Source organism: Microcebus murinus, chromosome 10, assembly GCF_040939455.1.
Source record: "Microcebus murinus isolate Inina chromosome 10, M.murinus_Inina_mat1.0, whole genome shotgun sequence".
NCBI classification, from domain to species: Eukaryota; Metazoa; Chordata; class Mammalia; order Primates; family Cheirogaleidae; genus Microcebus; species Microcebus murinus.
The window spans coordinates 61,718,907-61,745,522 of record NC_134113.1 but is presented as its reverse complement, the minus strand read 5'-3'; the positions used below and the strand labels follow the sequence as shown (position 1 = coordinate 61,745,522).

At 61.7% G+C, this 26,616-nt stretch overlaps 1 protein-coding gene across 1 annotated transcript in view; it reads right to left on the bottom strand.

Annotated features, from left to right (window-relative positions):
* The window catches only part of LRP1 (LDL receptor related protein 1), a 79,087-nt gene that overhangs the window by 6,093 nt on the left and 46,378 nt on the right, over positions 1 to 26,616 (bottom strand). The window contains exons 28-75 of the mRNA XM_012777033.3: positions 26,248 to 26,379; positions 25,777 to 26,004; positions 25,391 to 25,565; positions 25,208 to 25,302; positions 24,842 to 24,991; positions 24,522 to 24,662; positions 24,051 to 24,185; positions 22,339 to 22,470; positions 21,986 to 22,120; positions 21,700 to 21,829; positions 21,464 to 21,590; positions 20,989 to 21,140; positions 20,773 to 20,897; positions 20,100 to 20,477; positions 18,264 to 18,453; positions 14,970 to 15,174; positions 14,447 to 14,639; positions 13,552 to 13,677; positions 13,229 to 13,357; positions 12,821 to 12,940; positions 12,506 to 12,619; positions 12,076 to 12,225; positions 11,877 to 11,999; positions 11,509 to 11,625; positions 11,249 to 11,377; positions 10,872 to 10,994; positions 10,652 to 10,792; positions 10,387 to 10,577; positions 9,384 to 9,567; positions 9,172 to 9,257; positions 8,871 to 8,990; positions 8,337 to 8,524; positions 8,038 to 8,243; positions 7,339 to 7,527; positions 6,669 to 6,817; positions 6,143 to 6,236; positions 5,917 to 6,033; positions 5,572 to 5,691; positions 5,117 to 5,239; positions 4,868 to 4,993; positions 4,414 to 4,530; positions 3,642 to 3,748; positions 3,412 to 3,544; positions 2,622 to 2,741; positions 2,358 to 2,480; positions 1,868 to 2,008; positions 1,635 to 1,769; positions 1,437 to 1,556 (exon numbers count right to left, since the gene is read on the bottom strand). Coding sequence (XP_012632487.2) covers positions 1,437 to 1,556; positions 1,635 to 1,769; positions 1,868 to 2,008; positions 2,358 to 2,480; positions 2,622 to 2,741; positions 3,412 to 3,544; positions 3,642 to 3,748; positions 4,414 to 4,530; positions 4,868 to 4,993; positions 5,117 to 5,239; positions 5,572 to 5,691; positions 5,917 to 6,033; positions 6,143 to 6,236; positions 6,669 to 6,817; positions 7,339 to 7,527; positions 8,038 to 8,243; positions 8,337 to 8,524; positions 8,871 to 8,990; positions 9,172 to 9,257; positions 9,384 to 9,567; positions 10,387 to 10,577; positions 10,652 to 10,792; positions 10,872 to 10,994; positions 11,249 to 11,377; positions 11,509 to 11,625; positions 11,877 to 11,999; positions 12,076 to 12,225; positions 12,506 to 12,619; positions 12,821 to 12,940; positions 13,229 to 13,357; positions 13,552 to 13,677; positions 14,447 to 14,639; positions 14,970 to 15,174; positions 18,264 to 18,453; positions 20,100 to 20,477; positions 20,773 to 20,897; positions 20,989 to 21,140; positions 21,464 to 21,590; positions 21,700 to 21,829; positions 21,986 to 22,120; positions 22,339 to 22,470; positions 24,051 to 24,185; positions 24,522 to 24,662; positions 24,842 to 24,991; positions 25,208 to 25,302; positions 25,391 to 25,565; positions 25,777 to 26,004; positions 26,248 to 26,379 — 6,984 coding nt within the window. The remainder of the gene's footprint in view (positions 1 to 1,436; positions 1,557 to 1,634; positions 1,770 to 1,867; positions 2,009 to 2,357; positions 2,481 to 2,621; positions 2,742 to 3,411; positions 3,545 to 3,641; positions 3,749 to 4,413; positions 4,531 to 4,867; positions 4,994 to 5,116; positions 5,240 to 5,571; positions 5,692 to 5,916; positions 6,034 to 6,142; positions 6,237 to 6,668; positions 6,818 to 7,338; positions 7,528 to 8,037; positions 8,244 to 8,336; positions 8,525 to 8,870; positions 8,991 to 9,171; positions 9,258 to 9,383; positions 9,568 to 10,386; positions 10,578 to 10,651; positions 10,793 to 10,871; positions 10,995 to 11,248; positions 11,378 to 11,508; positions 11,626 to 11,876; positions 12,000 to 12,075; positions 12,226 to 12,505; positions 12,620 to 12,820; positions 12,941 to 13,228; positions 13,358 to 13,551; positions 13,678 to 14,446; positions 14,640 to 14,969; positions 15,175 to 18,263; positions 18,454 to 20,099; positions 20,478 to 20,772; positions 20,898 to 20,988; positions 21,141 to 21,463; positions 21,591 to 21,699; positions 21,830 to 21,985; positions 22,121 to 22,338; positions 22,471 to 24,050; positions 24,186 to 24,521; positions 24,663 to 24,841; positions 24,992 to 25,207; positions 25,303 to 25,390; positions 25,566 to 25,776; positions 26,005 to 26,247; positions 26,380 to 26,616) is intronic.

Below are 26,616 nucleotides of genomic sequence, written 5' to 3'. Positions count from 1 at the left end.
CAGAGTGGATGCTCATCCACCCTGCACCAGGCTTGTGGGCTCCAGTCTCAGCCTCTGGACTTGCTCCTCTCCTTCCTCCAGCTGATCAAGTGTGACCTTCTCCGGAAAGCTATTCCTGCCCCTCCAACCCCAGTGATCTCTCCCTCCTCATGGCCTCTGGGTGGCATCACCACACTCTCTGCTATGTACTGCCTGACACGTGCTCGGGGGTGCACATGCATATGGGGTGTATGTGCATGGTGTGGGTGTGCATGGGCACGTGAGTGTACTGGGGCACGTGGGAGGGTCATGTATGTGTATACATGCACACGTGCACGTATGGTGTGTATGCATGGGGATGTGTGGGGTGTTTGTGCACAGGCACGTGGAAGGTACAGGTGTGTGTCAAGATGTGTGTGGAATGTGCAGGTGGGGCATGCATGGCTGTGCGTGTGCCAACGCGTGTCTGAGCATGCTCTCCTCCTGGGAGTGGTGGCGAGAAGGCATGTGTGTGCAGTAGGAGTGCTGCACTCCTACTGGAGTTAGGAGAAGTTCCTCCCACGAACTCCTTCAGTGAGAAGCCCCAGGACCCACGCCTGCTGCTTGGGCCAGCAGCACGCTGGGGAAGCTGCACCTGTGGATCTGGGGTTCCATGTCTGGATGAGGGTGTGTGGAAGAAAACATTCCATCTCAGGTTGGCCCTATTTTATTTTATTTTATTTTATTTTAATTTTGAGACAGAGTCTCACTTTGTTGCCCAGGCCAGAGTGAGTGCCGTGGCGTCAGCCTAGCTCACAGCAACCCCAAACTCCTGGGCTCAAGCGATCCTCCTGCCTCAGCCTCCCGAGTAGCTGGGACTACAGGCATGCGCCACCATGCCCGGCTAATTTTTTCTCTATATATATTATTTAGCCAATTAATTTCTTTCTATTTATAGTAGAGACACGTTCTCACTCTTGCTCAGGCTGGTTTTTTTTTTTTTTTTTTTGAGACAGAGTCTCGCTTTGTTGCTCAGGCTAGAGTGAGTGCCGTGGCGTCAGCCTAGCTCACAGCAACCTCAAACTCCTGGGCTGGAGTGATCCTTCTGCCTCAGCCTCCCGGGTAGCTGGGACTACAGGCATGTGCCACCATGCCCGGCTAATATTTTATATATATATCAGTTGGCCAATTAATTTCTTTCTATTTATAGTAGAGACGGGTCTCGCTCTTGCTCAGGCTGGTTTTGAACTCCTGACCTTGAGCAATCCGCCCGCCTCGGCCTCCCAAGAGCTAGGATTACAGGCGTGAGCCACAGCGCCTGGCCCTCAGGCTGGTTTTGAACTCCTGACCTTGAGCAATCCGCCCGCCTCGGCCTCCCAGAGTGCTAGGATTACAGGTGTGAGCCACCATGCCCAGCCAAGGTTGGCCCCATTTTACACTCTGGTGTCACCCTTTCTGCCCTCGCTCAGCGCCGGTACCTTCGGCCTTGCAGGTGTTGTGCGTCTTCATGAAGTTTCGAGCGCAGCTGCAGAGGTGGCCGCCCTTGGTGTTGTTGCAGAGCTGCGAGCAGGTGCCGAAGCGCAGGCACTCATTGATGTCTGGGGGTTACACGGGAGGGTCATGGGGAGTCCTGCCGCTGGGGTTTCTGCCAACCCCCTTTGGTCCTGCTGCCCTACCCTGGCATCCGGGCTGGCCTGGCACAGTGTGGAAGCCTGAGCGGCAGGCGCAGTAGGCAGCTTTCTCGGTGCGCACGCAGCGTGCCTCATCTCCACAGAGGCTGGCGTTGGTGGCGCAGCTGGTCAGCTTGGGGTCTGTAGGGGACAGAGGATGGATTCCCTCCCCAGAGCCACCCCAGGCCTGGGCTCGGTGCTGTGCCCCTCCCAGCGCCCCGCCAGCCTGCTGGTCTTACCGATGCTGCAGTCCTCCTCGTCAGAGCCGTCCCCGCAGTCATCGAACATGTTGCAGCGCAGTGAGGAGGACAGGCAGTGCTGGTTCCGGCACAGAAACTCCTTCTTGTCTTTGCAGTGGGGGGTCTGGGCCGTGGGGGGCTCTGAGGAAAGTGGGGGCTTCAGGCCCTGGGTATTCACCCGTGCCCCCCCCCCCCACAGGGACCCCATGGATACCAGTGAGTCCCAATTCCTGGCTGTTGGTCAAACTTGCAGGGGGAGCTGGTTAGACATTCAGGTTACCAGCCCCACCTCCAAGACCTAGAGCATCAGGAAGCCTCTGGAATCTACCCCAAGGGCTTCTCTCTCCCAGGAAGGGCCCTCAGGCTCCCAGCAATGGCTCCTCCCCTTCCCAGGTGAGTCGCCTCCCCGATGCAGCTCCCAGATGCAGGCCCACGCTCACCCCCTGTGCAGCACTCACTCGGCAACCCCCATCGCTGGCCCCCTGCTCACCACAGTCCTCCTCATCAGTCCCATCCCCGCAGTGGTCCGTGCCGTCACACTGGCGCCCGATCCACAGGCAGACGCGGTCGTTCTTACAACGGAAGGGCCGGTTGGGAGGGCACATGAACCGGGCTGCCGGCCAGGGACGACACAGCCAGAATGAATCCTCTGGTTTTGGGGGGAGGCTGCCCACTGCGGGAAGGCCCGGGAGCCCCACCCCTGGAGCCCCGCCCACCTGGAGCCCCGCCCCTACGCCTGCGCCCCAAATCTCACAGCACTCCTCCGGGTTCTCGTCTGAGTTGTCTCCGCAGTCATCCTCTCCGTCGCACTTCCAAGCCAGCGGCTTGCACAAGGTGTTGTTGCACTGGAACTCGTCCAGGGGGCAGGTCCGCACTGGGTGCCAGGGAGAGCACAGAGCGAAGATTGAGCCACCAGCCGCAGGCTGCTGGGCGGGAGCTAGCCCAGGTGCACCCCTCCCTCCACAGGTGGGGGTCTGAGGCTCAGAGGGTCAGAGGGCATGGGACAGTGCCGTTCCATGGCAGATAGCGAGGAGCAGCACTGGGCTGGGAGTGGGAGGCCTCGCCCACCAGGATAGAGCCAGATGTTTGCCCTCACAGTTGGGGACCCTGCTACAAGCCCCAAGCTTCACACTGCCCACTCTGGGCTCCCGAGCCCAGGCAGGCCAGCCAGAGGCGAGCACTGTCTCACTGCACCAGGAAACGAGAGTGAGCAGGACTTTGCTTCTGGGGGCAGCCAAGTGCCTAGTAGAAACTGGTGGGGCAGAGCCTAGCCAGCCCATAGGTTCCTGATGGATTTTGGCCCCTTGACTAGGTGTCATTGTACTAGGGACAGCCTGCACAAAAATGTGTACCTGGGGCCCCATGTCCTGTTTATTGCTACATCCCCAACACCTATGACGGTGCCTGGCATATGGTAAATGCTCAGTAAGTATTTGTTGCATTAAGAATGAATACAGGAAAGAGAGAGTGAGCGAGTAACTGGCCACATGATGGGTTGGGGGGACAGTGGTAGGGTCTGTGGAGGCCAAGCCGGAGGGGCTCACCGCCAGTGCCACAGGCTTCCTCGTCACTGCCGTCCATGCAGTCGGCATCTGCGTCACAGCGCCAGCGCAGGGGGATGCAGTGACCACTCTTGCACTGGAACTGGTCCATGTCACAGCGGGGGGTACAGTCTTTCTGTGGGCATGGGAGCAGCGGCCTGGTCAGCTCTAGACACCCCTGGAGCTCTGCCTTCTGGGGCCATCATCCCTCCTTCCTTCTGGTCTCTGCCCACCTCATCTGAGCCGTCTGCACAGTCGTGGTCCCCGTCGCATTTCCAGCGCCCAGCGATGCAGCGGCCATTGGCACAGGAGAACTCACTCTCAGAGCAGGGCCGAGGGGCTGGGGAAGGACAGGGGAGAGACAGGCCCAGGAGGGTGGGCACAGGGACTCAGCCCTTGGAACATCTCCAGCCCCTGGCAGAGTAAAACTCCTGAGCCCAAGGCTCTACCCTGTGTCCCTGAAGGCCACATCTGTCAGGCATAATGACCAAGATGCTCAACCAATCCTGGGCAGAACCAACTTGCTGTCCTCATGGGAGCAGCCGGGCACAGAGGGTGCTCACACTTACCCCACTGGGGACAGACACAGAGGGAGGGCACAGGTCCCTGGCCTTGCCCTCAGGACAGACTGTGTATGGGGAAGGAAGGGAGGGGGAGGACTACTAAGACAAGCACCAGGGTTTGGGGCGAGGCCAGTAAGGGACGATGGGCAGAGACACAGCACAGGGACGGGGGCTCTGGGGCAGAGGCAGGGTGTGGCAGGAACACGGGCACGTCAGAGACACCTACCTCTGCAACCCCAGGAGGACAGTGTGAAAATGGAGAGAAACATGAGATGAGGTGAAATGGCACAAACTCAAATACACAACATGGAGTGGGGTGGGGTGAGGAAGGAGGCGGCCACCTGCTCTAGCACAGCCCGGTGGCAGGAGGGGCAAGGCTGCTGAAAAGGGGGCCTGAGGCCTGGGGAAGGCTCGCGCTAGGCTGGGCTGGGCAGGGACATACTGCAGCTCTCCTCGTCAGAGTTGTCCCCGCAGTCGTTGTCGTAGTCGCACTGCCAGCGGCCTGGCACACAGCGGTTGTTCTTGCAGCGGAACTGGTATGGCTCGCAGGTGCGCTCGTCTAGGGGAGGCAAGATTGGGGGCAGTCAGGGACAGGCCGGGGGGGGCAGATGTGAGGGTCTCAGGCAGGTGTGGTCAGGATGGCCAGGTGGTGGGGGGCATCCCAGCCAGAGAAGGGTCCGCTCCCGGCAGCCAGGCAGCATGCGTGGGGCATAGACAGGGGCATTAGGAGGTGGTGGGCACGGTGGGCGTGGGACAGTGAGCTCCTGCCAGTGTCAGGCTCCCTGTGACAGGAAGCCTGGCACCAGGGCCATGCTGTGACCTAGTCAGTAGGTGGCCCCACACCTTTGCCCCTCCCCCCCAGCCTGACTTCCTCCTGGAGCGGGGGTTGGGCTCACCGCACTCTTCCTTAGGCTCATCTGAGCCGTCCCCACAGTCATCCTCTCCGTCACACTTCCAGCGTGCCGGGATGCAGCGGCCCGAGTCCTTGCAGCGGAACTCGTCCACTCCGCAGGTCATCTGGGCTGCAAAGGGGTGGGGCCGGGGCAAGGGTGAGGCTCCTTCCAGGAGTGCTCCCAGAGCGGGGAGTGGGTGGGAGCAGCAGACACTGCAGGGAGGGTGGGCTCCAGGGGCACCGGGCGACTCACTGCAATTAGCGGGCTCATCACTGCCGTCCACACAGTCGTTGTCCCGGTCACAGACCCAGACTCGGGGGATGCAGCGCTTGGTGATGGAGCACTGGAACTGGTTGGGGGCGCAGGTCACCTCGGCTGCAGGGTGAGCGAGAGAAGGAGGACCCTCCCTTACACCTGCCATCTCAGTTCAAGATCACTGTCTTCTCCCTCTTTCAAACCCTGGCCCTGGGCTTGCCAGCAATTTCTCGGGAAGAAGGAACAGTTTATCTCCAATTTTGGTGCTTTTTGTTTTCTGGATCTACATAGCTCTACACCATGAGTGATGACTGTAGAGCACACCATGTTCCGCCCGATTGATCTATGTTGCCCATCTAATACGGTTACTTGAGAGCCCCTAGAAGGGGTGGGGAGGCTCATGTCAACTGTGCTGTCACCCACCACTCGCCTCGCCTGCCCTCAGCACTCACGGCAGTCTCGCTCGTCCTCCCCGTCTCCGCAGTTGTCCTGCCCGTTGCAGCGGAAGATGCCGGGAATGCAGCGGTTGGTGTTGGTGCACTTGAACTGACTGGGCAGGCAGACGTGGATGTCTGTTGGGGAGGAGGGGTAACCAGTGGCGGACAGAGCGCTCGGGGCGGGGAGGAGGCACCCACTCCCTCAGCGGGGACAGTGCAGGCTCAGGGCTTCGGGCAGCAGGAATCCAGCCCAGAGGGAAACTACTGTTGGCTGCAGCTTCCTTGCCCCTGAAACCCCCAAATTCTTGGGAGGGAAGAAAGTAGGGGAAGGAGAACAGTGGTAACTGGGCAGCCCTTTACCACAATTGGCCTCATCACTGTTGTCCTGGCAGTCATTGTCCCCGTCACAGATGAAGGCAGGGTTTGTGCAGATGCCTGTGGAGCACTGGAACTGTCCTGGGCGGCATTTGAACTCAGCTGCCGGGAGGAAGGTTCAGCCTCAGAAGGGCTGGGTGGGTGTGACCAGGCCCCCTTGAGGGGCACAGTAGCCTGAGGACTGTCCTGCCACCCTGCCCTGGGCACTCACGACAGTCTGGGGGCTCATCCGAGTGGTCCCCACAGTCGTCTTCAGTGTCACACTTCCACCAGAAGGGGATGCACTTGTCGTTCTTGCACACAAACTGGAGGGCAGGTGGGGGCGAGAGGGGTTGGTGGGGGTCTGGGAAACTCAGAAGTTTTTCTTTTGAGGGGCTGGGATGTTCCAAAGGAGTGGCGGGGTCAGGGTCTTTCCGGGGGGAGGTTGAGCTGGCCAGCGGGTTGGGGTATGACGAGTGCAGGAAGGTCAGGTGCGGGGGGAGTGTGTGTAGGTCAGTGCCAGGGACTCGGTGAGGAGGGTCAAGGTAGGTGGTGGAGGTGTTTGTGTGAGGTGACAGGTGTAAAAGTATTGCTGTGGGGAGACAAGAGGTAGGTAAGAAATGTGGGAGTGTTAGCGTGGGAAAACCAGATGCATGAGGACATCAGAGTAGGTGTTGGGATCCAAGAGGGTTGGGTGTGCTGGTGTAGGGCTCAGGGTAACGGGCATTGGTGGGGTGCGTCTAGAGGAAGAACCTCACCTGGCTTGCTGTGCAGTTGGACACACAGGTGCGCCCATCGCCACCCAGGTAGAAGTTGGTGGGGCAGGCACATTTGTGGCCCCCCCCAGGGGACAGCAGGCACAGGTTGCTGCAGCCACCATTGTTGACCTTGCAGGGGTGATTGGGCACTGCCAGAGAAAGGTGGTTAAAGGGCGGCCAGCTGGGTCCAGTTTATGGACCACTGCTCCCCAGACCTGTGGCTGCTGGCAGAGTGAGGTCAGTGCTTGCTGGTGACACGTTTTCTGGTCTTACCAAGGCTGCCTAGCTCACGCTATCCTGGGCGGAGGTGGGTGGATCTAAATCCTGCCTCTTTCAGGTGGGAGCTGAAGCCAGAGACAGGAGCAGACTCTCTCAGGGTCCCAGGCTCAGCTCTCCTGCCCTCGCCAAGCTGGCTTTCCTGCCAGCCCGTGGGTCGCCTGCACCCAGACGCGCCCTCCCCTACTGAAGATTTGCTGGCTCAGGGCTCGCTGCTGCAAGACCCCAGGGCTGGACCCAGTCCTCAGAGCTGGACCATACTCTGTTTACGCCCTCCTGGAATCTTCCAGAGTTTGGCAAAGAGTGCTCAATCCATGCCGGAGAGGGGATGAGCAGGAACCCCTGCTGGGTCCCCGCCACCCCAGGGAACCTTGCTCGAGCCCTTGCTGCTTACCGTCTGGCTGGCGCAGAGCGTGGAAGACGTGCAGGTCCATGGGCCGGTGTAGGGTGCTGATGAGGAGTGTTTTGTTGGCGCCCGTGGTCTTGTGGGCTCGGTTGATGGACTTTGTCTCCCAGTCAGTCCAGTAGACGTAGTCCTCAAACAGGGTGAGCGCGAAGATGTGCGGGATGTCCTGGCTCAGCACTGAGGGCCGGGGCAGCAGAGCGCCAGTCAGCGCTGAGTGCGGCTGGTGCCCCGCCTGCTCGGCCTCAGCCCACACCACAACCACGAGGTGGTCGTGAGCCCGTGGCTTGGTGGCTTCCCAGGGTCGCAAAGCCAGCAAGTGGCAGAGCTGGAGTCCAGACCCAGACTGTGACAGCAAGTTCCTGCTCTACATCAGCAGCTGGTTCCCATCAGGGCAGGGGTGCTGCAGTTCCCCAGCCCCGGGCCTCCCACTCCCACCTTCCTAGGGGCTGTCATCCAGAACTGTACATGGGAAGGACCCCCTCGCCCTCCTTCCCCAGGGAGCTGGGTGGTGGCCGGTCCAGGGGAGCACCCTGGGGTGCTCTGAGCCCCCAGGCCCTGCTGGGTGGTGCTCTGGGACCATGTCCCCTGGCTATTATGGGCACTCTTGCCCCAAACACCGATCCCCCGTCGCTCAGGCGCCCATCCCATGGGGTCTGCCGCGCTGGGCTGCCTCACGGGCACACTGACCGACGTGGCGATTGGAGCCGTCCAGGCTGGCAAACTCAATGTAGTCCTCTCTTGCGTCGGCCCAGTAGATGCGCTCGGTGACGTAGTCCAGTGTCAGCCCATTGGGCCACGTGATCTTGGTGTCCACGATGACGCTGCGGCTGGACCCATCCATGCCGATCCGGCCTATCAGTGAGTGGTCGCCCCAGTCTGTCCAGTACAGGTACCTGGCAGGGGGTGGGCAATGAGCCCTATGTGGGGCCTGGATGCCTGGGGCTACCACCTGCTTTCAGAGTCCCCAACCCTCCTCGCCCACATACCCGTTCTGCACGTCCACCACCAGCGCCCTGGGCTCACGGAGGCCAGAGCTGACCAGCACTGTCCGATAGGCCCCATTGAGCTTGGACACTTCGATGGTGTCCCGGCCTTTGTCGCACCAGTACAGGTTGCCGCCCACCCAGTCCACAGCCAGCCCGTCAGGGTTGCTGAGGCCTGTCCGGTGCAGCACCTGCAGGCAGGAGCATGGAGAGGAGCCCTGGTGAGCTGGGGAAGGCCCCTCGGCCTCCCCGTGGATAGAAACAGGGCAGAGCTCCCTCTCCAGGGCCTGGGAGCACATGTTTGAGGGAGGTTAGACATTCGGGGGAACTTCCTGGTAACGAGGGAGACCTGGGGCTGGCAGAGAGGGGAAGAGCCAGACGAATCCCGGGCCTCTCTGCTCTCTGGGCATGGAGGGGAGAGAAGCCAGGACAAGCAGAATCATGTAGTGACTCTGGGCAGAGAAGGAAATGACTTTGGCAGGAAGGTGGGGAGATGACCTGAAAGCAGAGACAGTTTGGAGGCCCCGCCTGCCTCACCTGCACATTGCTGCCATTGAGGTGCATCCTCCGGATCATGCTGCCCTGGGTTGTCACATCCGTCCAATAAATCATCTGCTCCCGGTAGTCAAAGTCCAAGGCAACGGCATTGTTCAGGCCCTGGTTTGGGGAGTGGGGGAGGGGAGAAGCCTGCTGTGGCAGCAGGAGTCACATCTGCAGCCGGGGGAGGGGTGGCTGGAGAAGCAGTAGGGGTGACAACCACGGCCCACGTGGGGGAATGGGGTGAGGCTGTACCGGGCGGGGGAGACGGGCAGGGTGGAGGAGGGCCCAGCTTTGGCACCTGCTTAAGCAACGTGTAGTTGGAGCCATCCAGGTTGAGCTTGCGCAGGTAGTAGCGGTTGGCGAAAATCAGGAACGGCTCCTCGTCTGGAGACAGGGGAGCCTGGCTCAGCTCCTGGCTGGGGCACACTCCAGCAGCCCTGCTACCCAGCCCTCCCGCCAGAGCCCCCAGCTGCCCGGGGCCACCTCACACCCTCTGGGCTCCCGTCTCACCAGTCACAGCTTTGCAGCTGTGGGGGTCGCCACCGCGGGGGGCATAGCCCTCCACACACAGACACTTGTAGCCGCCGTGGGTGTTGACACAGCGCTGGCTGCAGGGGAAGGTGGTGCTGCACTCGTCCACATCGGCACACGTCCGGCCGTCGTCCTTCAGCCGGAAGCCAGGGCGACAGCGGCACTGCGGGCACAGGGCGACTTGGCTGGGCACGTGGCAGGGGACTGGGCCTCCCACCCTGGAGACCCGGGCCAGAGGCCCTCTCAGCCTCCGATTCCCTCCAGCCCGCCTTGCCAGGGGATGCGGGGCACATGGGTACTGAGCCCACCCAGCTGGCAGCATGGCCCTCACCCCACAGGAACCGGGTGTGGGAGGTTGCAGAGTTCGCACGTTTTCTGCACCCAGAGTCTGGTGCCCAGGCCCCCCACCCCCGTGCCCTGGGAGTGGCGCCTGGCAGAGCTACCCACGCTCTCCCGGAGAAACGCCTTCGTCACGTGGCCATCTCAGCCTCAGCAGTGGCTCCTTCTCAGACTTCTCTGCTGGCCGTCCTCCCTCCCTGCCCCCGCTGTTGCCCAGCAAGGGGCTCAGGCCCTGGACCTCCTCCTTTTCCCAAGGACACTCATTCCCTTGGGAATCACACCCAGGCTCTGGATTTAAATAGCATCTCTATGGTGATAACTCCCAGATTTCTCTCTCCAGTCGGGACCTGTCTCTTGAACTCCAGGCCTGTGTATCTGTGGCCTGCTTGACATCTCACTCCTCTCTCCCTCAAATCCTGCTGGCTCTACGGCTCTACTTCCCCGGCAGATGAAGAACCCAGCCAAGCAGAGATTTCTGTCTTGTTCACTGCTGTGTCCCCAGTGCCTAGGACACGCCTGGCACAGAGTAGGTGCTCAGTAAACGCGTGTTGGATGAATGAATGCAGGAATGAGTGAGGCAGTGGAGAAGGGAGCTTTGGCCAGGCCAGGAGTGTGGACGCTCTCTCTCCGGGGCTGGGCATACCTTGAAGCCGATCTTGAGGTCTTCGCAGTCCTGGCTGCAGCCACTGAGCTTGCGGCTGAGGCACTCGTTGACGTGGCAGCCGCGCTCGTCCGAGCCGTCGCCGCAGTCGTCCTGGCCATTGCAGAGCAGCGCCTCGGCCACGCAGCGCCCGCTGCTGCACAGGAACTGCGAGGAGGCGTTGCACTTGTGCTCTGGGGAGGGCAGGGCGGCAGGTCAGCGGGGGCTGGGCAGTCTGGGGGGAGGGGGCAGCCGGGCCGAGGCCCACCTGGGCTGGTGCAGTGTGGGTTCTTGGGAGCCTCATCGCTCTGGTCATGGCAGTCGTTCTCGCCGTCGCACTCCCACTGTCGAGAGCTCAGGCAGCGCCCGTTGGCGCAGCGGAACTCGTTGGGGCCGCAGGTCGGGTACTCTGGGGAGGAGGGGGAAGGTGAGGCTGACGCCCAGGCACAGCCAAGGTCAGGGCCTGCCCCACCACAGCCGGGGCTCACCACACTCGGGGGACTCGTCGGAGCCGTCGGCGCAGTCGCGGTCGTGGTCGCACACGAAATGCTTGGGGATGCACTGGCGGTTCTGGCACATGAACTCCCGGTCGTCACAGGTGCTGTTGTACACTGTGGACGGGGGTGGATGCGGCCCTTAACCTGCCTGCCCCAGCCCCTGCCAGACCCGCTGCTGACTGTCCCCAGCCCCGAGCCTCCTGTGGGCCGAGTGGCGGAGCAGGCAGAGCACTGGACAGGAGTCTGGGCTCCTGGGCTGCCGCAACGGCTCTGCCACTGACCGGCTTGGGAGCCCCACTGAGGCAGCTTCCCCCCTTAGTGGGCCTGGCCACGGGCTGGCTGCCCACTCCTCGGGCCCCGCCACTCACGGCAGCCAGCTGCGATGCTCTCATCAGCGCCGTCAGCACAGTCCTTGTCCCCGTCGCAGAGCCAGCGCTCGGGGACGCACACGTGGGTGCCAGGGCAGGAGAAGGAGGAGGGGCCGCACGTCTTGCCTTCTGTGGGGGAGGAAGGGGCCACCAAGATTCAGGGGCAGGCAGGGCAGGCTGGGCAGGCTGGGCAGCCTCCCTGCTGTGCTGGCTCCTTGCAGGAGTGTGTCACCTCCCTGGCACCATCCCAGTCCTCTCACCACAGTGAGCAGCCTCATCTGAGCCGTCCCCGCAGTCATCGCTGCCGTCACACAGCCACTGCTTGGAGATGCAGCGATGGTTCTGGCACTCAAACTGGGCCTCCGAGCAGAACTTGTCTGGGGCAGTTGGAAGCCATAGTTAGAGGGGGAGGGGTGGCAGGTCACCCAGCTGGGCAGGCCGATGCCATGGGAGGACGGGGAGGTGCCCATGGGACCCCTCTGCGGGGGCTCAGCTGGAACTAGGGACAGGTTCCACTTCTGAGCCTGGAGTCAGGGGTGGGGACATGGGGCAAAGGGCCTGGGTGCCCTTTCGAGGAGTGACGGGCAGGGTCTTAGTGCTCAGGTGAGAGGGCGCTGTGGCCACTCACTGCAGTGGGTCTCGTCCTCGCCGTGCTCACAGTCGTCCTCCTTGTCACACGTCCAGCTCATGGGGATGCAGCGCCCGCTGGGGCAGGCGAAGTAATTCAGGGGGCATCTGGGGCGCTTCACACCTGGGGGCAAGGCAGGTGTGAGGGCCCTGCTCATCTCAGCCGCCACCTACCCACCGCACACCTGCCCGAGGCCCACCTGGGCAGTCTCGCTCGTCACTGTAGTCCCCGCAGTCGTTGGCACCGTCGCACACCCAGCTGGGAGCGTAGCAGAGGGAGGTGCGCTCGCAGGGCTGGAAGAGCACACCCTTCACGCCCAGGCGGAAGTAGCTGCTGCAGTCAGTGGCACCTGGCAGGGAAGGGGTGAGGGTGATGCCTGGTTTCTTCCAAAATACCCCTGGGGCAGCTGCCAGCCCTATGGCACCTCTGTGTGCTTCAGAAAGTGGACTGTGCCCTTCGGGTGGGGCACCATTCACACTGTCCACTCCCAGGGGAGCCCAGGAGCAGGACAGGGACAGGGCTGTGGGGATATGGAGCCTGCGTGTGGGGCTGGAGGGAGGGCCGAGAGGAGGGGCAGGGACAGAGACAGGTGGGGAGCCCAGGAGGCACAGCGAGGGGCTGTCACTCACTGCAGTTCATCTCATCTGAGGCGTCCTCACAATCCACAAACTGGTTGCATCGGCTGGAGTTCCCGATGCAGGTCCCGTCCCGGCAGCGGAATTCACCCACACCACAGGCCGTCTCTAGAACAGCACCCACCCCGTCCCGTCAGGCCAGAGTCCTCTCTGTAGGGGCAGGATGGGCAGGACAGAGCTCCCGGCCCAAAGCACCCACCCAGGCCCATCACAGAGTGCCCTGAACCCAATGCCGTGGGGCCCGTGGACAAGGGCTCAGCCAGGGTGAGGTGGGGCAGAGGAGCTGGTCGATGCCGAGTGTCCACTCACTGTTGCAGGGGATCTCGTCGGAGCCATCCCCACAGTCATCTGCCCCGTTGCACCAGAGCATGTTGGACACGCAGCGTCCGTTGTTGCACTGGCGGAAAGTCTTCTTGCAGCGGCGAGTGTCTGCAGAGAGGGAGCAGGACGAGAGTCAGTCACAGGCACCGGGAAGGGGCTGCCTTGGATGACATGTTGTGTGTCCAGTACCCCCAGCGGGCGTGGAACAGGCTAACGGTGGCTCTGCCCTTCACGAGCTCCCCAACCCCTCCGCAGGCCAGGGAGCTGGGGCATGCTCACGCCCCACCCTGCATGGGCTGAGGCTGGTGACAGAGGGCCTGGGGTCGGGGAGGGGGGGTGTGGGGAAGGACACAGACTCTGTGGCTGCAAGAGGCAGGGCTGGAGCTGGCTCCTTACTGCAGTAGGACGGCTTCTCATCGGACTTGTCTTTGCAGTGGGAGACGCCGTCACACGTCAGGCTGAAGTTGATGCACTCGCCGTTGGCACACTCAAACTCGTCTTGTGCACGACAAGAGGAGTTCACCGCTGGGGAGAGCCGTGGGGGAGCTCTGTGAGCCAGGGCCCCAGCCGGAGCGCCCATACCCTCCTCCCCCCAGGAGCTGAGGTCACACCAGCTTCTCCCTGGCAAAAGGCTTTGGGGGATCAGGCTGGAGAACATGGGAGGAAATGATCCCCAGCATGTGCCTGGGTCCCCTGCCAGGCCCTCTGCCGCCACTCACCCCGGCAGGTGAGGTCCTCCTGGAGGATTCGCCCCCCGCGGCACGAGCAGTTGACGTGGCCTTGGTGAGTGAGCAGACACAGGTCCTGGCAGCCCCCGTTGTTGATTCGGCAAGGGGAGAGTTCACCTGAGCAGGACAGAGCAACCCCGGGGCTAAAGAGCACTCTCTGCACATGCAAAGCACCCCACCTGCCCACACAGCGTCACGGAGTGTCACGGCCCCTGCACTGTGACAACAGGCACAGCCACAGCGGTGGCCAGTGGGGAGGGTGTGGGGCAGGGCCGCTGAGGGAGGGCAGGTGTGGGGTGTTTGAGGGTGGTGTGAGGTCGAGGATGTGTGTACTCTTAGGCGGGGCACTGTGGGAGATTCTGATGCAAGGCCTTGAGATCATGTGTGTGGTGGGCCCCGGGGCGTGTGTGACAGACCTACGAAAGCTGCAGGTCTGTGAGGGGCAGGCGGGTCAGCCAGCCTAGCGTGGCGTGGGTGTGCACTCCTGCACGCTGAGGGCGGGTGTGGGCAGAGCCTGGCATGCTGTGTGTTCAGGCTCTGGGATGTACGTGTGGCCCCAGGTGAGGGGAATGACCAGGGCAAGCGGCGGGGGTGTCCACAGCTGTGGATGAGCCCTGGGGGCCGGGGGGAGGCTGGGTGATAGCAAAGCGTGTGTGAGTGATCTGGCCTAGGCATGTGCAGAGGCTGTGTGTGTGTGCACCGTGGTCTTGGGGGAGCTGAGCAGAGGAGTGTTGGGTGTTTTGCCGTTTCTTAGGGACAAGGGTGGGTACAGGCGTGCGTGCAGTGGAGACGCGGAAAGCAGGATCCGGCTGAAGTGTGCATGTGCCTGTGTGTGGGAGCAAGGGCAGCAGGGCAGGGCAGGGCTGGTGGCAGTGGCCCCACTCACAGCTGTTGGTGTCCTTGGCCACAGCAATGATGCCCATGGGCTGCTGGGGGATGTCCACGCGTAGCAGCTTCATGTCGCTGCCCACGTACTTGTTGGCCCGCTGCACTGCCCGCCGCACCCAGTCGGTCCAGAAGATGTGCTCCCCATACACAGCCAGCCCGAAGGGGTGAACAGGCTCCGACTTCAGGATCACCTGTGGGGACGGCACCATCACCATCTTGGTGTCACTCAGGCCTCTCACCCTGACTCCGTCTGACTGCAGCTGGCTGCAGGGCTGAGGGGCCTGGGCCAACAGTCACAGGATGACAAAGACCCGCAGGCATCTTGCCACCTCCCTCGCCTAACCAATGAGGACACCAGGCCAGACAGGGTGGGGCCACCCAAGGCCTGGGCCTTGATAGGACTCCCTGTGCCTGCCCACCTGCCCCGAGGCTCCCCGCCCACTCTGTGCTCGGGCAGACGGGCCGTCCCATGGCCCCATGGCCCCTCCTGCTGCCCGCTTGCCAGCCCGCCCGCGACTCACATAGCGGTGGGAGCCGTCATACTCGCACCGCTCGATCTTGTCCAGGGTGGCGTCGGAGAAGTAGAGCTTCTCTGCGCGGTGGTCGATGGCCAGGCCGTTGGGGGTGCGGATGTCCTTCTCGATGAGCGTGAGGACGTTGGCTCCGGACAGGGCCGCGCGCATGATGCTGGGGTGCTGCTCATTCCAGTTGGTCCAGAACATCAGGCTAGGGAGAGGGCACGGGGGTCAGGATGCAAAGCCAGAGAGGCGGCCACAGAGGGCACAGGCAGCACGTGCAGGCACCTGCAGCCCAGCACAGCCAGGTGCCCAGGAAGGGCCCGGCTGCTGCGCAGACGACTCACGCACCGCATGGCCGCGTCTCACTCTGCGTGTGCCGTGTGTGTGCACACGCACACTGCGTGTCTGTGAAATGCCCACCTGTGTTTGCTGAGACGAGAGACAGTGTGGCCAAGTGAGGCCAGCTCTGGGGTTCCAACCCTGGCCCCACCACTTGCCAGCTGGGTGCCCTGAGGCAACAACTGCCTCGTGCCTCAGTTTCCTCCTCTATGAAGTGGGGATAGTAACACCACCTGCCTCACAGAGCAGTTGGGAGAACTGAAGAATTTGATCCCATCGTAACGACAGATGGCACACACTGCGTATCTTCCACGGTTTTCTCCTTAACTGCTCTCTTCTCTGCAGTGACGCTGGCTCTTTTCCAGACCACGCAGGAAACCCTTGTTGAGTGTGGGGTGTGTCCTAGGTCTTGGGGACACGTGGATCCTACCCTCAAGGAGTTCTTGAGAATCAGCCTCTTCATGATTTAAGGCCTTTGCACATTTGGGGTTGGAGCCCCAGCTCTGTTTGCCCTGGCTCTGACCTCCAATGAGCCTCTCGGCCCCCTGAGCCTCAGCTTCCCCTCAGCAAAGGAGGTGATGGGAATAGCCACCAATCGCACCGTGCTCCTCTCGAGGTGGGGGTGGGGCTGGAGAGAGGGCCGTGGAAGACCTTAGAGACTCTCAGGGACAGACCAGCACGTGCCCACGCTCCCTGGGTGATTCTTATGCACACTGGAGTTTGAGAACCACTGAGCGACATAAGAGCCAGTTCCACCCCTAGTCCTCTAATGGCACCCACCCCTGCCCCACCCCAATGCCTTTGCCTCCCGCCTGCTCCACCCCTTTGCCGTCCTGGCCAGGGACCTGTCCTCCAGCTGTGAGCTCCTCTCCTCAAACCTCTGTAGGTCTCACGCTGCTCACTGCTCCCGCCCCGCCCTGGCCCAGTGTCTCTGTCACGGTCGAAGGTTGAACCACTGCCTCCTGCTAGCCTCTCGCAGGAGAATGACGCCTCTCGCCCCTTAGGAAGACGCCGCTGCTCCCGAGCCTTGGGGAGCTCACGAGGATAAGGCTCTGAATTGAAAGGCTTCACCCTAGAGCGGGCAGGGGCTCCTTATGGCTCTGGAATCAGGACGCCAGCTTGGAGAGAGGCTTCCGTAAGAGAGGACGGGTGTCCCAGGGCAGTGGCCTGTCACTTTCCTTGACTTGTCAGGACTGGGCTTGATTTGTCGGTCCCCACCGGGGACTTCAGCATCCTTGGGTCAAGCCTTGCCCACACTCACAGTGACTTTCCTCCTGTCGTCAACAAACTCTCGAGTATGGAAGGATTATGTGTGATGCAATTGTGGATTTGGTACAATTGCTCCCCGGATGGTGGGAGGGAGGAGAGAGGCTTTCCTGGGGGCAGGTGGGCAGCGGCCAGGACTCTGTGGACTTTCTAAATGTCTGACTGTGAGCTCCCCGGGGCCACCAGTGCCCCTGTGCCAGCTTCAGGGTGGGCTCTGGAGGAGGCTGGGCCACCAGAGCCTCCATTCACCCCTGCCCCTCCGTCTGGGTCTTCACTGGCTCCTTGCAACACCCCAAAGTGCCGCTTCTTCTGGCCAAGGGAGGCCGCTCCTGACAGCTGAGCTCTCTCCCTGGGCGCGGAGCCGGCTGCTGCTCAGCCCACTCCCGTCGTCCTTGGATGCTGCTCACACGCCGCCTCCTTGAGGACACGTTCCTGACCTCCAGGCTGGAGCAGGTCCTTGGCACAGTCACGAGGCTCCCTGCAGCCCCAGCGTGAGTGACTCAGATATGCCCGAGGCAGAGCCCACGTCCCTCCATTCTCCACCGGATCCTCACGCATCATTGTTCCCAAAGCCACTTGCTGAATGAATGACAGAGCCCCTGGGCTCAGATGAAAGGAACTTGGTGGAAACCATGGGGGCTTCCTCTGGGATGGCTGGGAGGCAGGCAGAGGAGCCGGGTGACAGCCCCTCCATGGAGGCTCCAGGCCCCTGAGGAACCAGTCCCAGACAGGTGAGGTCACCAAGAGTCACGGCAGGGAAGACTGGATCTCCGTCATCAGCTGCGTCCGTGCCAGACGGCCGAGGGAGGAGGGAACAGAGGGCCCTTGTGCTGGGTTGGCTGTGCCAGGCAGGCTGGGCCGGGGCTGGACTTGATTTACATCAGGGCAAGGAGTCTGGGTTTAGTACACTCACCGTTTCTATGCAGTTGCTTTTGGGTTTTGTTTGTCCCTTAGTTTCCTAGTGAAGCTTTTTAAAAACATTCCAAGTGCTGCTGAATCAGGGGGAAAAAACTGTTTCTCATACGTGGGCCAGGGTTGCTAAAGCGAGGGGGTGGTTCACTAGAGGCCCTTGCAGCGGGCACAGGGCTGCCCCTGTGGAGAGGAGAGACTGTGGGTGGGCCCTGGGGGGCAGCCCCAGCCTGGACGTTTCCTCCCGAGTTCTCCCGGGCTTCCCGGCCATGCCCAGGCCTGCTCCGCCCTGTGGTGTGGGAGGTACCCTTGCTGTCCTGCCCTGCCTTGAGCTTCCCTTCCGTGTCTTTCCACTTCCAGGCCTGTGCCGGGCCACTGCCTCTGTGGTGCACAGCCCTGTGCCAGGCATCACTGAGTCCCTGCTCCCACAGCTGGGTGGCTTGAATGTATCCAGCCTGAGGCTCCCACCCAACTGGGCTTCAGCGAGTCCCAGAGCCAGAGAGGCCCTTCTCTGCCTGCAACGTGGCTGTCTGGTGGATGAATCAACCACAAAGCCAGAGGCGTCCCCCACAGCCCCAACCCTCCCCTGGGTTCAGGCACCTGAAATATCAGCACACTCGCATCAGAGAAGAGGACACAGCGAGCTCATGCAGCTCACCCAAGGTCACACGGCAAGGAAAGGTGGGGCTCGGGACAGAGATTGCCTCTCCTGCACCCCTACCTGGGTGTGTGTGGGGCAGTTTCCGCTACCAACTCCCCACCCCCACCAGGGCAGCGGCTCACTTCTGGCACTCGTCCAGCACGAAGGCCCGCGGGTGGTCGTCTCCAGACATGGTGATGACCGTCTCACGCTCGAAGGCCCCCAGCCGGGTCTGGTCCACTGTGTGGCGGGTGATGGTGGATGTCGTGTAGCTTGTCCAGTACAGCGTGTCCCAGTCACGGTGATAAGCCAGGCCTTCCACGGAGCCCACATCTGTGAAGAGGCAGGAGCAGCCGTGGGTTGGGAGGGGCTGGGGAGCAGAGCCAGAGGAGCAGGGGGCCGTGGGAACGTGTAGGGTGTGACAGAGAGGGCCTGGGAACCCCTAGATCTGACCTCCAGTGTCCCCAGGCCCCGCTGTGTTGCCCCATCGCCCACCCGCATGATGCACGGTCCCCTCCCTAACCCTCCTGTGTCATTTGGCTTCATGTTGTGGTCACAGTTTTCCAGAGCTGGAGTTCTGCTGAGTTGGGCACAATGTGGATTTCAGCAAATCAAACCTACGTGGCCTGTACTGGGGAGCTCCCTGCTTAGAGACACCCTGAGCTGGATTGTGTTATAAAGCAGACATCTTTTTTTTTTTTTTTTTTTTGAGACAGAGTCTCACTTTGTTGCCCAGGCTAGAGTGAGTGCCATGGCGTCAGCCTAGCTCACAGCAACCTCAAACTCCTGGGCTTGAGTGATCCTTCTGCCTCAGCCTCCCGAGTAGCTGGGACTACAGGCATGCGCCACCATGCCCGGCTAATTTTTTATGTATATATCAGTTGGCCAATTAATTTCTTTCTATTTATAGTAGAGACGGGGTCTCGCTCTTGCTCAGGCTGGTTTTGAACTCCTGACCTTGAGCAATCCGCCCGCCTCGGCCTCCCAAGAGCTAGGATTACAGGCGTGAGCCACAGCGCCCGGCCTAAAGCAGACATCTTAAACTCAGGTTACAGAACTACGGCGCAATGAGAGACACAGCCGAACAGCAGAGCAAGAGGAAAGACTCGAGGGTTAGTGGCTCCAACCTGCGTGACGACGCGGTTGACAAACGGTGACGTTGTGCTGTAGTCTGCACAACAGCCTGGGACAGGGGACTCTCTGCTAGCCTCTCCTGATAGAGCTAAGGCTACAGAATATTGAGTTTAGCTTTGGACGCTACATTTTATACAGACACATGGACTGGACTATGCAGAGTGGAAAATGTCTGGGCAGGTGGGAGGACAGGTCTAGTTTTTGTCACCTCTGTATATGCCCAGCACCTAGTTCAGTGCCTGGCAGGTCTTTACGGACCAGTGGAATGAATAAATGAGCAAACGAGTGAGTCAAAGGACCTCGGGGCATCCAGCCTGAAGAAGAGAAAACGTAGTGGGACAAAACAGCAGTTTTCAAAGAGCTGAAAGGCTGTCCTGCAATGACCGCTCTGACACCGCAGCTGCTCTTTTGGAGCACACGCTGCGACCCTGCACCGTCCCAGGGAATCCTGCCTCATGACTCAGACGAGAAAGCTCAGGCTTGGTGAGAGGCAGGAACTTGCCCAAGTCACTGAACTCCTAAGTGATGGAGTTGAGCCCTGTCCCCGCAGCCCATGCAGCGTGTGCCAGCCGGGCTATGCAGGGCCCCCCAGCTCGCCTGTGCAGCCTGGAGACAGAACCCGGACCAGTGTGGGGGGGAATGGGGGCCAACTCTGACTCCAGAGACACAGAAACTTTCTGAAACTGCACTGGGTGTGGTGCCTTCTGGCTACTCTGCAGCCGGTGGGATTCAGATCTGGGGTCGGCGGGGGGTGGGGGGGCGGTGGGGGGCTGAGGGCTGCGGGGCTGCACTCACGCACACTGCCCCCCCCTGCCCTTCCAGGAAGACCCGGGGCCTGGGCTCACTCTCCACAATGGTGGTCCTCCCGGAGCCGTCATCGTTGATCTGCTGGATGTTCCCAAAGTGGATGTCGCTGAAGAAGATGCGATTGGGGGTGCCTGGGGAGGTGCCCCCCCGGTAGTCAAAGGCCAGAGCGATGACATTCTTCATGTGCTCGGGGTCCTCGAAGGGCTGCACGGGCGCGTTGAGGTTGCGCTCGTCTGACAAGTGGATGCTCTTGAGGATGGTGCGTTCCGAGTAGAGCAGGTACCCAGCGTACTCACGGCACGCCGCCCCGTCTTCAGCCAGCATCCCATGGGCGCAGGCGCAGGCCCGCTGCCCGCCGCCCCGGTACAGGCACAGCTGCTGGCACCCACCGTTGGCCACTGCACACACGTTGGTGCCTGGGGGAGGGAGGTTACAGAGGGCACTGCCTGCCTCGGGAAAAGGCTCACTGCTGCGTCTGTCATCCAGGCCGAGGCACCCTGCTCTGCCTCAGTCTCCCCAGCTCAGACGACTCTCCAGGCCCCAGCACTCCTCAGCCTCTCCTCCCCATCCCTGGGTGTCTCCGGCCACTGGGAAGGGCCCCATGGGTCTAACTTCTCTCCTGGGCGCCCCACTCTGGGTTCCCTGGGGAGAGCACTCCAGGACCCGGGTGCCCCCTCACCTCTCCTCCCCAGCCCAGAGCCCCGGCCTCACCTTTCTGCCGGTCCCGGTTGAAGACTTTGATGTCTTTAAGCTGCACGCCGATGCCGGTGCGCAGCGGCACGGAGTCTGTGGCGTTGTCTTTGCTGCCTCGCTTGATGGAGCCGTTGGCGTGAGTCCTGGGGAAGGGGAAGGGCATGAGCAGGGCCTGGACGGGGCCAGGAGGAGGGACGGGTGGGATGAGGGGAAGGCCTGGGCAGAAGCTCTCACCTGTCACTCCAGTAGATGAAATCCTCAAACACAGACACCGAAAACATGTCCATGTTGTTGCTGGATAGAACCACCTCGCGGTTCTCACCCGTCTCCAGGTCAATCCGCTCGATCTTGTCTGTCCGTGCGTCGCACCAGTACAGCTTCCCATCCTACAGGCCAGAGGCACCGCCTCACTGCCACGCTCCCTGCCAGCCCCCACGGCCCGGGCAGCAGGGAGGGGGCTGCCAGAGCCCGGCCCTCGGTTCCGCTTTCGCGCCCACTCCTCGTCCAGACCTCCCGCGCCCGACGTGCTGAGGAGCTGTCCCACTTCTGGGGAGTCCTTTTCCAGGTGGGGGCTGGGCCAGGAGAGCCCACGACTCCCACGGGCCCCATGTCCTCCCACTGAGGGGGGCTCACCACAGGGGTCGCAAAGGCAAGCAGGGAGCGGGGCAAGGGGTCTACCAGGGCCCCAGAGCCAAGCGTAAGTCCAGACCTGATAGTCCACCGAGATGCCATTGGGCCAGCTGATGCTGACGTTGACCAGCACCACTCGATCCGTGCCGTCCAGCCGGGACCGCTCGATCCTCGGGTACTGACCCCACTCGGTCCAGAACAAGTACCTGGGGGTGGAGGTGGAAGTAGAGGGTCAGTGCCCAGGCCCTGGAGGAGACAGGGCCTCGTATGGGGGCTGAGCGCAGAGTGGCTGAGCCAGCCCGCCCAGTGCCTCACCCCTTCTCCGGGTGGACAGTGATGGCCCGGGGCTTGTCCAGACCCTGGGAGATGACCACGTAGCGGAAAGAGCCATTGAGCCGGGCGACCTCGATGACATCGAAGCCCTGGTCCGTCCAGTAGATGTTGCCTGAGGAGGGAGTTGGTGGGGCTCAGGGAGCCTGGGTGGGGGCGCATGCACCTGGCCCCTGTAGGCCCCTGGCACCCCGCAGCTCCCCATTGGCTCCTGCCTACTTCTCCTTCTATGTCTCCTCCTGAGGCCCCCACAAGCCCTCCCGCCGCTCACCGGCAATCCAGTCCACTGCGATGCCCTCCACGCGGCCAATGCCGTTGGTCACCACATCCTCGCGCCATGTCTGGTCCCGCTTGGCCCGGCTGATGGTGCTCAGACCCATGTCCACCCAGTAGATGGTGTCGTTTTCTGGAAGTGGAGGAGCCGACATGGGACGCCCAGCAAGGCAGGGGCCAGGGTAGAGGTGAGTGCATGCTGGAGGTGCCAGGTGATTGGAAGGGGAGCAGGGGAGCAGCTGTGACCAAGGCCCCCCTCAAGCCAGCCTGGCGGCGTCTCACTGGACCCTCAGAGCACCCACCCCCAAAGCTCCTAGGTCACGGCCCACTGCCCCGACACCGATGGCTTACCAGCATGGAAGTCGATGCCCACGGCCAGCGAGGTCCCCGACACCGGGACCAGGGCATCTGACTTGTCGTTGGGGTCCAGAGGAATTCCCCGGATTCCCTCGTGCACAGAGTACAGGAGAAAGGAGCCCACACCTGAAACACCAGGACATCTAAGGCACAGGCCTCGCTGACACTCCTTTAAGCATGGCTCCTGTCACCTCAAGCTGTTCTCTGCTTCTCCTTGGAGATCCTCCCCCAGCCACCACCCCCACCCCCAACACACACACACCCTCGCCTGAGAGGCTGGTGGGGGAAGAGCCACAGCTCTGGGGGGCACTGCAGGACCCCTCACCACCAGGAGAGGGCAGCAGAGACTAGGTTTCCTTCCCTGCACGCTGCCCTCCTCCCTCACCACCAGGTTCCTTAGGGAAACTTCGGCAGGTTCAAACAAGACAGTCAGGACTGGGTGACTCCAAAATTTAGATTTCCAGTTCGGCACACAGCCTGACCTTAGTTTGCTCTCTGCCCTCCCTCTCCCTGGTCTGTGCCACACCCTCTGGCCAACACCTAAAACTCGACCTTCCCGGCACCCCACTCCCAAGCCAGCCTCATTCCCGGCTTTCCCACGTCTTATGAGGCTCCGCTATCCACGCATCCCAGAATCCTCCCTTGCCTTTGTCCCTATGAAGCAGCGTGTCCCAGATGAACCCCCACATGGGCCCTGCTTGCTTGGGATCCATGAAACAAAGGATGAAAGGTAAGGTGAGTTCGAGGAAACCCCACACACAGGTAGGTCCTCCCTTGAAAGACTCTCAGTGCACACGAGCACATTCAAGGCTCTGAGAAGCTCTGCAGCCAGAAACACTTTTAAACTTTTTAAACTTTGTTCAACCCAGAGTTTCTTTCTGTAATATCTGCCCACATCAAAGAGGGAGGTTCCTAGGAGTGCACTTTGGGAAATGCTGTCCCGGGGCAAGCTTGTAAATCAGTTAGCAAGTTCTTGTGAAATGTCTCAGAGTTTCATCCTTCTCTTCAACCCTGGCTGCTAAGCCCAGCCCAGGCCCATCTCCGCACACTTGGATTACTCCTGATAGCCTCCTAACTGGTTTAACTGCCTTGGTTTCTCCCTCCCCCACTGCCAGGCAGTCTTACCCAAAGGTCATTTTCTAGGCACTCCTGGCTGAGAACCTGGAGCTGAGCCTGCCTCACAGCCGCATCTCCAGGGCTTCCCCACGCCCTGCCCATGCCCACAGTGGCTCTGGGCTCAGGGCCCCCTGCAGCGCCCTCCTATTCCACTGGACCCTTGCTCAAGCGACACCCCCTGCCTCACACATAGTCCCTTCGTTGAGCCGCACAGCCAAATCCTGCTTGTGCCATAGAACAAGCTCACAGCACACCTCTTCCAGCAGCATCTGCCCACTAACAGCTATCCTCCAAAATCCTATGGCAGGCACTGGACAGCCAGAGGCACTTTGCGGTCCAGTTTTCCCTACATGTTGTCCCCAACTTCTGGCTAAGCCTGCAAGGCATATGGACAGGGACTTCTGCCCCCCTGGACTCCCCCACACCACCCAGCACAGTGGGGACTTATTAAGTATTTAACCCAGAAGGTGCTTCATCATGATGAATGTAGTCGTGTCCCCGTGGCAAGAAAAGGAAGGTAGGGCTGTAGGGTGGGAGGGGTCGGGGTTGGGGACCAGGGCGGAGGTGGGGAGGAGAGGCCAGGCACTGACCTTCGCAGGCCTGCTGGCCGCTCCGGAGGCTGTAGCCGGCTGTGCACATGCAGGAGCGGGTTGTCTCTGATGTGGGCAGGCAGAGCTGGGAGCAGTCCCCATTGTTGACACTGCAGGGGTTGGTGCCCTCATGGTCTTGGGGTGGGTGGGAGGCAGAGAGAAAGGGTTAGGTAGCCCTCCTTGGGACCTGAGAGTCAGGCTTGGGCTACTGAGGGACAGGATGATCACTGCCTTCACCTGGACCTGGTGGGTGTCACCCCCTAACCCAAATCTCAGGTCTTCTGTCCTCCCTTGGGCCTTGTGATCAGGCCTGCTGGGGGCCTATAATGTGCCTTTGTGGGTGGTGCATGGAACCCAAATTGCTTTCATTCCTGCTCATCCACTCGTCCACGTTGCTGCAGCCTGCTCCTCTCTCCCACCCATCCCCGTTGCCTTGGAGCCCGGGAGGCCCTGTCCCTGGTCCCCACCTACCAAGCTGGATGCTCTCGTCGTACACCTTCATGTGCATCACCAGGGTGGTGCTGTTTCGCAGGACCACGGAGCCTGAGCCGTCAGCCTTGGAGCATGTGCCCATCTTCTCCGACACCTGATCTGCCCACCACAGCTTGTCCCCTGGGGCAGCAGGAGGGGATGAGACCCTTGGGAAGCTCCCACACCCAGCTCTCCCAAAGGGCCCATAGACCCTGAGCCATCGGGCCTGCCCTGTGGGCTGAGAGACCACCCCAGCCAGCCCCATCTCCCCGCTGGTCCAGCCAGCTCTGCTGTTTCTCTGCTTCCTCCAGCAGCCTCACCCATGATGGCCAGGGCAGTGGCCTTGCCCAGCTGGCTCCGCATGGCGTCAATGATCTCCAGCCCACTCCCGTCCAGGTTGCAGCGGTTGATGGTGTGGTTGCCGGAGCTTATCCAGTAGAGTTTGCTTTCAGGGAAGTCAATAGCCAGGCCTGGAAGAAGGAGGTGTCACTGCGAGGACGCCTGGCACCTAGCAGTGACGGGGTTCCAGGAAGGGGAACAGAGTACGTGAGAGGGTGTGGTTTGGGGGAGGGTGGTGAGAAGAGGCATGAAGCCCCAGCTCCGGCAAGGCCAAGGGGCAGCTGAGGGACCCTGCGAGCACCTCCTGGCCAAGGAGCTAGGGAGGGGCAGGTGGGGCGAGCTCGTACCCACAGGGCCCTTCTGGCCACTGAAGAGCAGGGTGCGGTTGCTGCCGTCCATGTTGGCCATGCTGATGTTGTCACCGTCGGTCCAGTAGAGCTTCCTGTGGGGAGGGTGCCCAGGAGGGTGTCAGAGTGCTCTTCTCCCCAGCCCCACAACCCACGCTTCCCAGCCCCGGGCCCCGGACCCACCCACGCAGGGGGTGCACGACAAGGCCATGGGGCTGCTCCAGGCCCTGCACCACTGCGTTCTTGAAGGAGCCGTCGAGCCGGGCCACGTTGATCTGCTTCTTGTTGGTGTCATAGCTCGTCCAGAACAGGTTTCGGGACACCCAGTCCACAGCCAGCCCGTGGGCGTTTGGCAAGTCTGGGGGCACAAGCGGGGAGTTGGTGTTTGGGCGTCTGCAGGGCATGGCCCAGGAGGGGGGCCCGGGCGGTTCTGGAGAACGCGGGTCAGGAACTGGGGCTGGCGCACCGAGGGGAACAGCATTTGGAGAAGGATCGTCAGGACCAAGAGGACCCGGGCTGGGAGGGGAGTGCCCGTGCCCACGGGTAGGGGGTCTGCAGCCAGAACAGACCTGCAGAGACGACCGTCTCCACGCCCGTGCCGTTGATGAAGGCCCGCTTGATGGCCTGCGTCCGCACATCGGACCAGTACACGCGCTGCTCACGGGCGTCGTAGTCCAGCACGGTGACGTTGTCGATGTCGGGCACCGTGAAGGAGATGATGTAGTTGTAGTAGGGGGCGTCCAGGTCCACCCCCCGGATCTCCATCTGGCGCGCGTACAGCAGGAACTTCTTAAACTCTGCGGGGCACGAGCGGGTCGCTGAGGGCAGCCCTGCCTCCACCCTCCTTCCCCCCAGGTCAGGCTCCCTCCTTCTGGTGCCTTCTGTCTGCTGCTGGCCCGCGGCTATCTCTCGGGTGCAGCCTCTCCTCACAGTGGCCACTGGAGCCCCCCGTTGTGCCCTCGAAATTGGGACTGTCTTCACTTACAACTGGGAGCCTGGGCACCAGAGGCCTTCCCCTCCAGCCTCAGTTCGCCACCTACCATAGCAGGTGGTGTTGTCCTCGTGGAGCTTCATGAGGTGGGGGCAGGCACAGGAGACGGTCCGGTTGTAGTTGATGAGACACAGGTGGGAGCAGGGGCCCCGGCCCCCGTTGGCCTCGCATGGATTGGGGGCTGCGGCAGGGAGGGAGAGAAGGAGGGAGAACAGCCTGTGACTTGCTGGTCCCTCCCTGGCCTTCCTCACCCAGACCACCCCCCTACCCGCTCTCGTCCTCCCTGCTGCAGCGTCCCCTGCTGCCAGACCCTCCTCTGTTGCCGGACGGCACCCCTGTCCACAGGCTAGTGCACTCCCCCATCCCAATGCATGCCCCTCTCCTGCCCTCACTGCCCCTCCTCCCTTCAGAGCTCCTA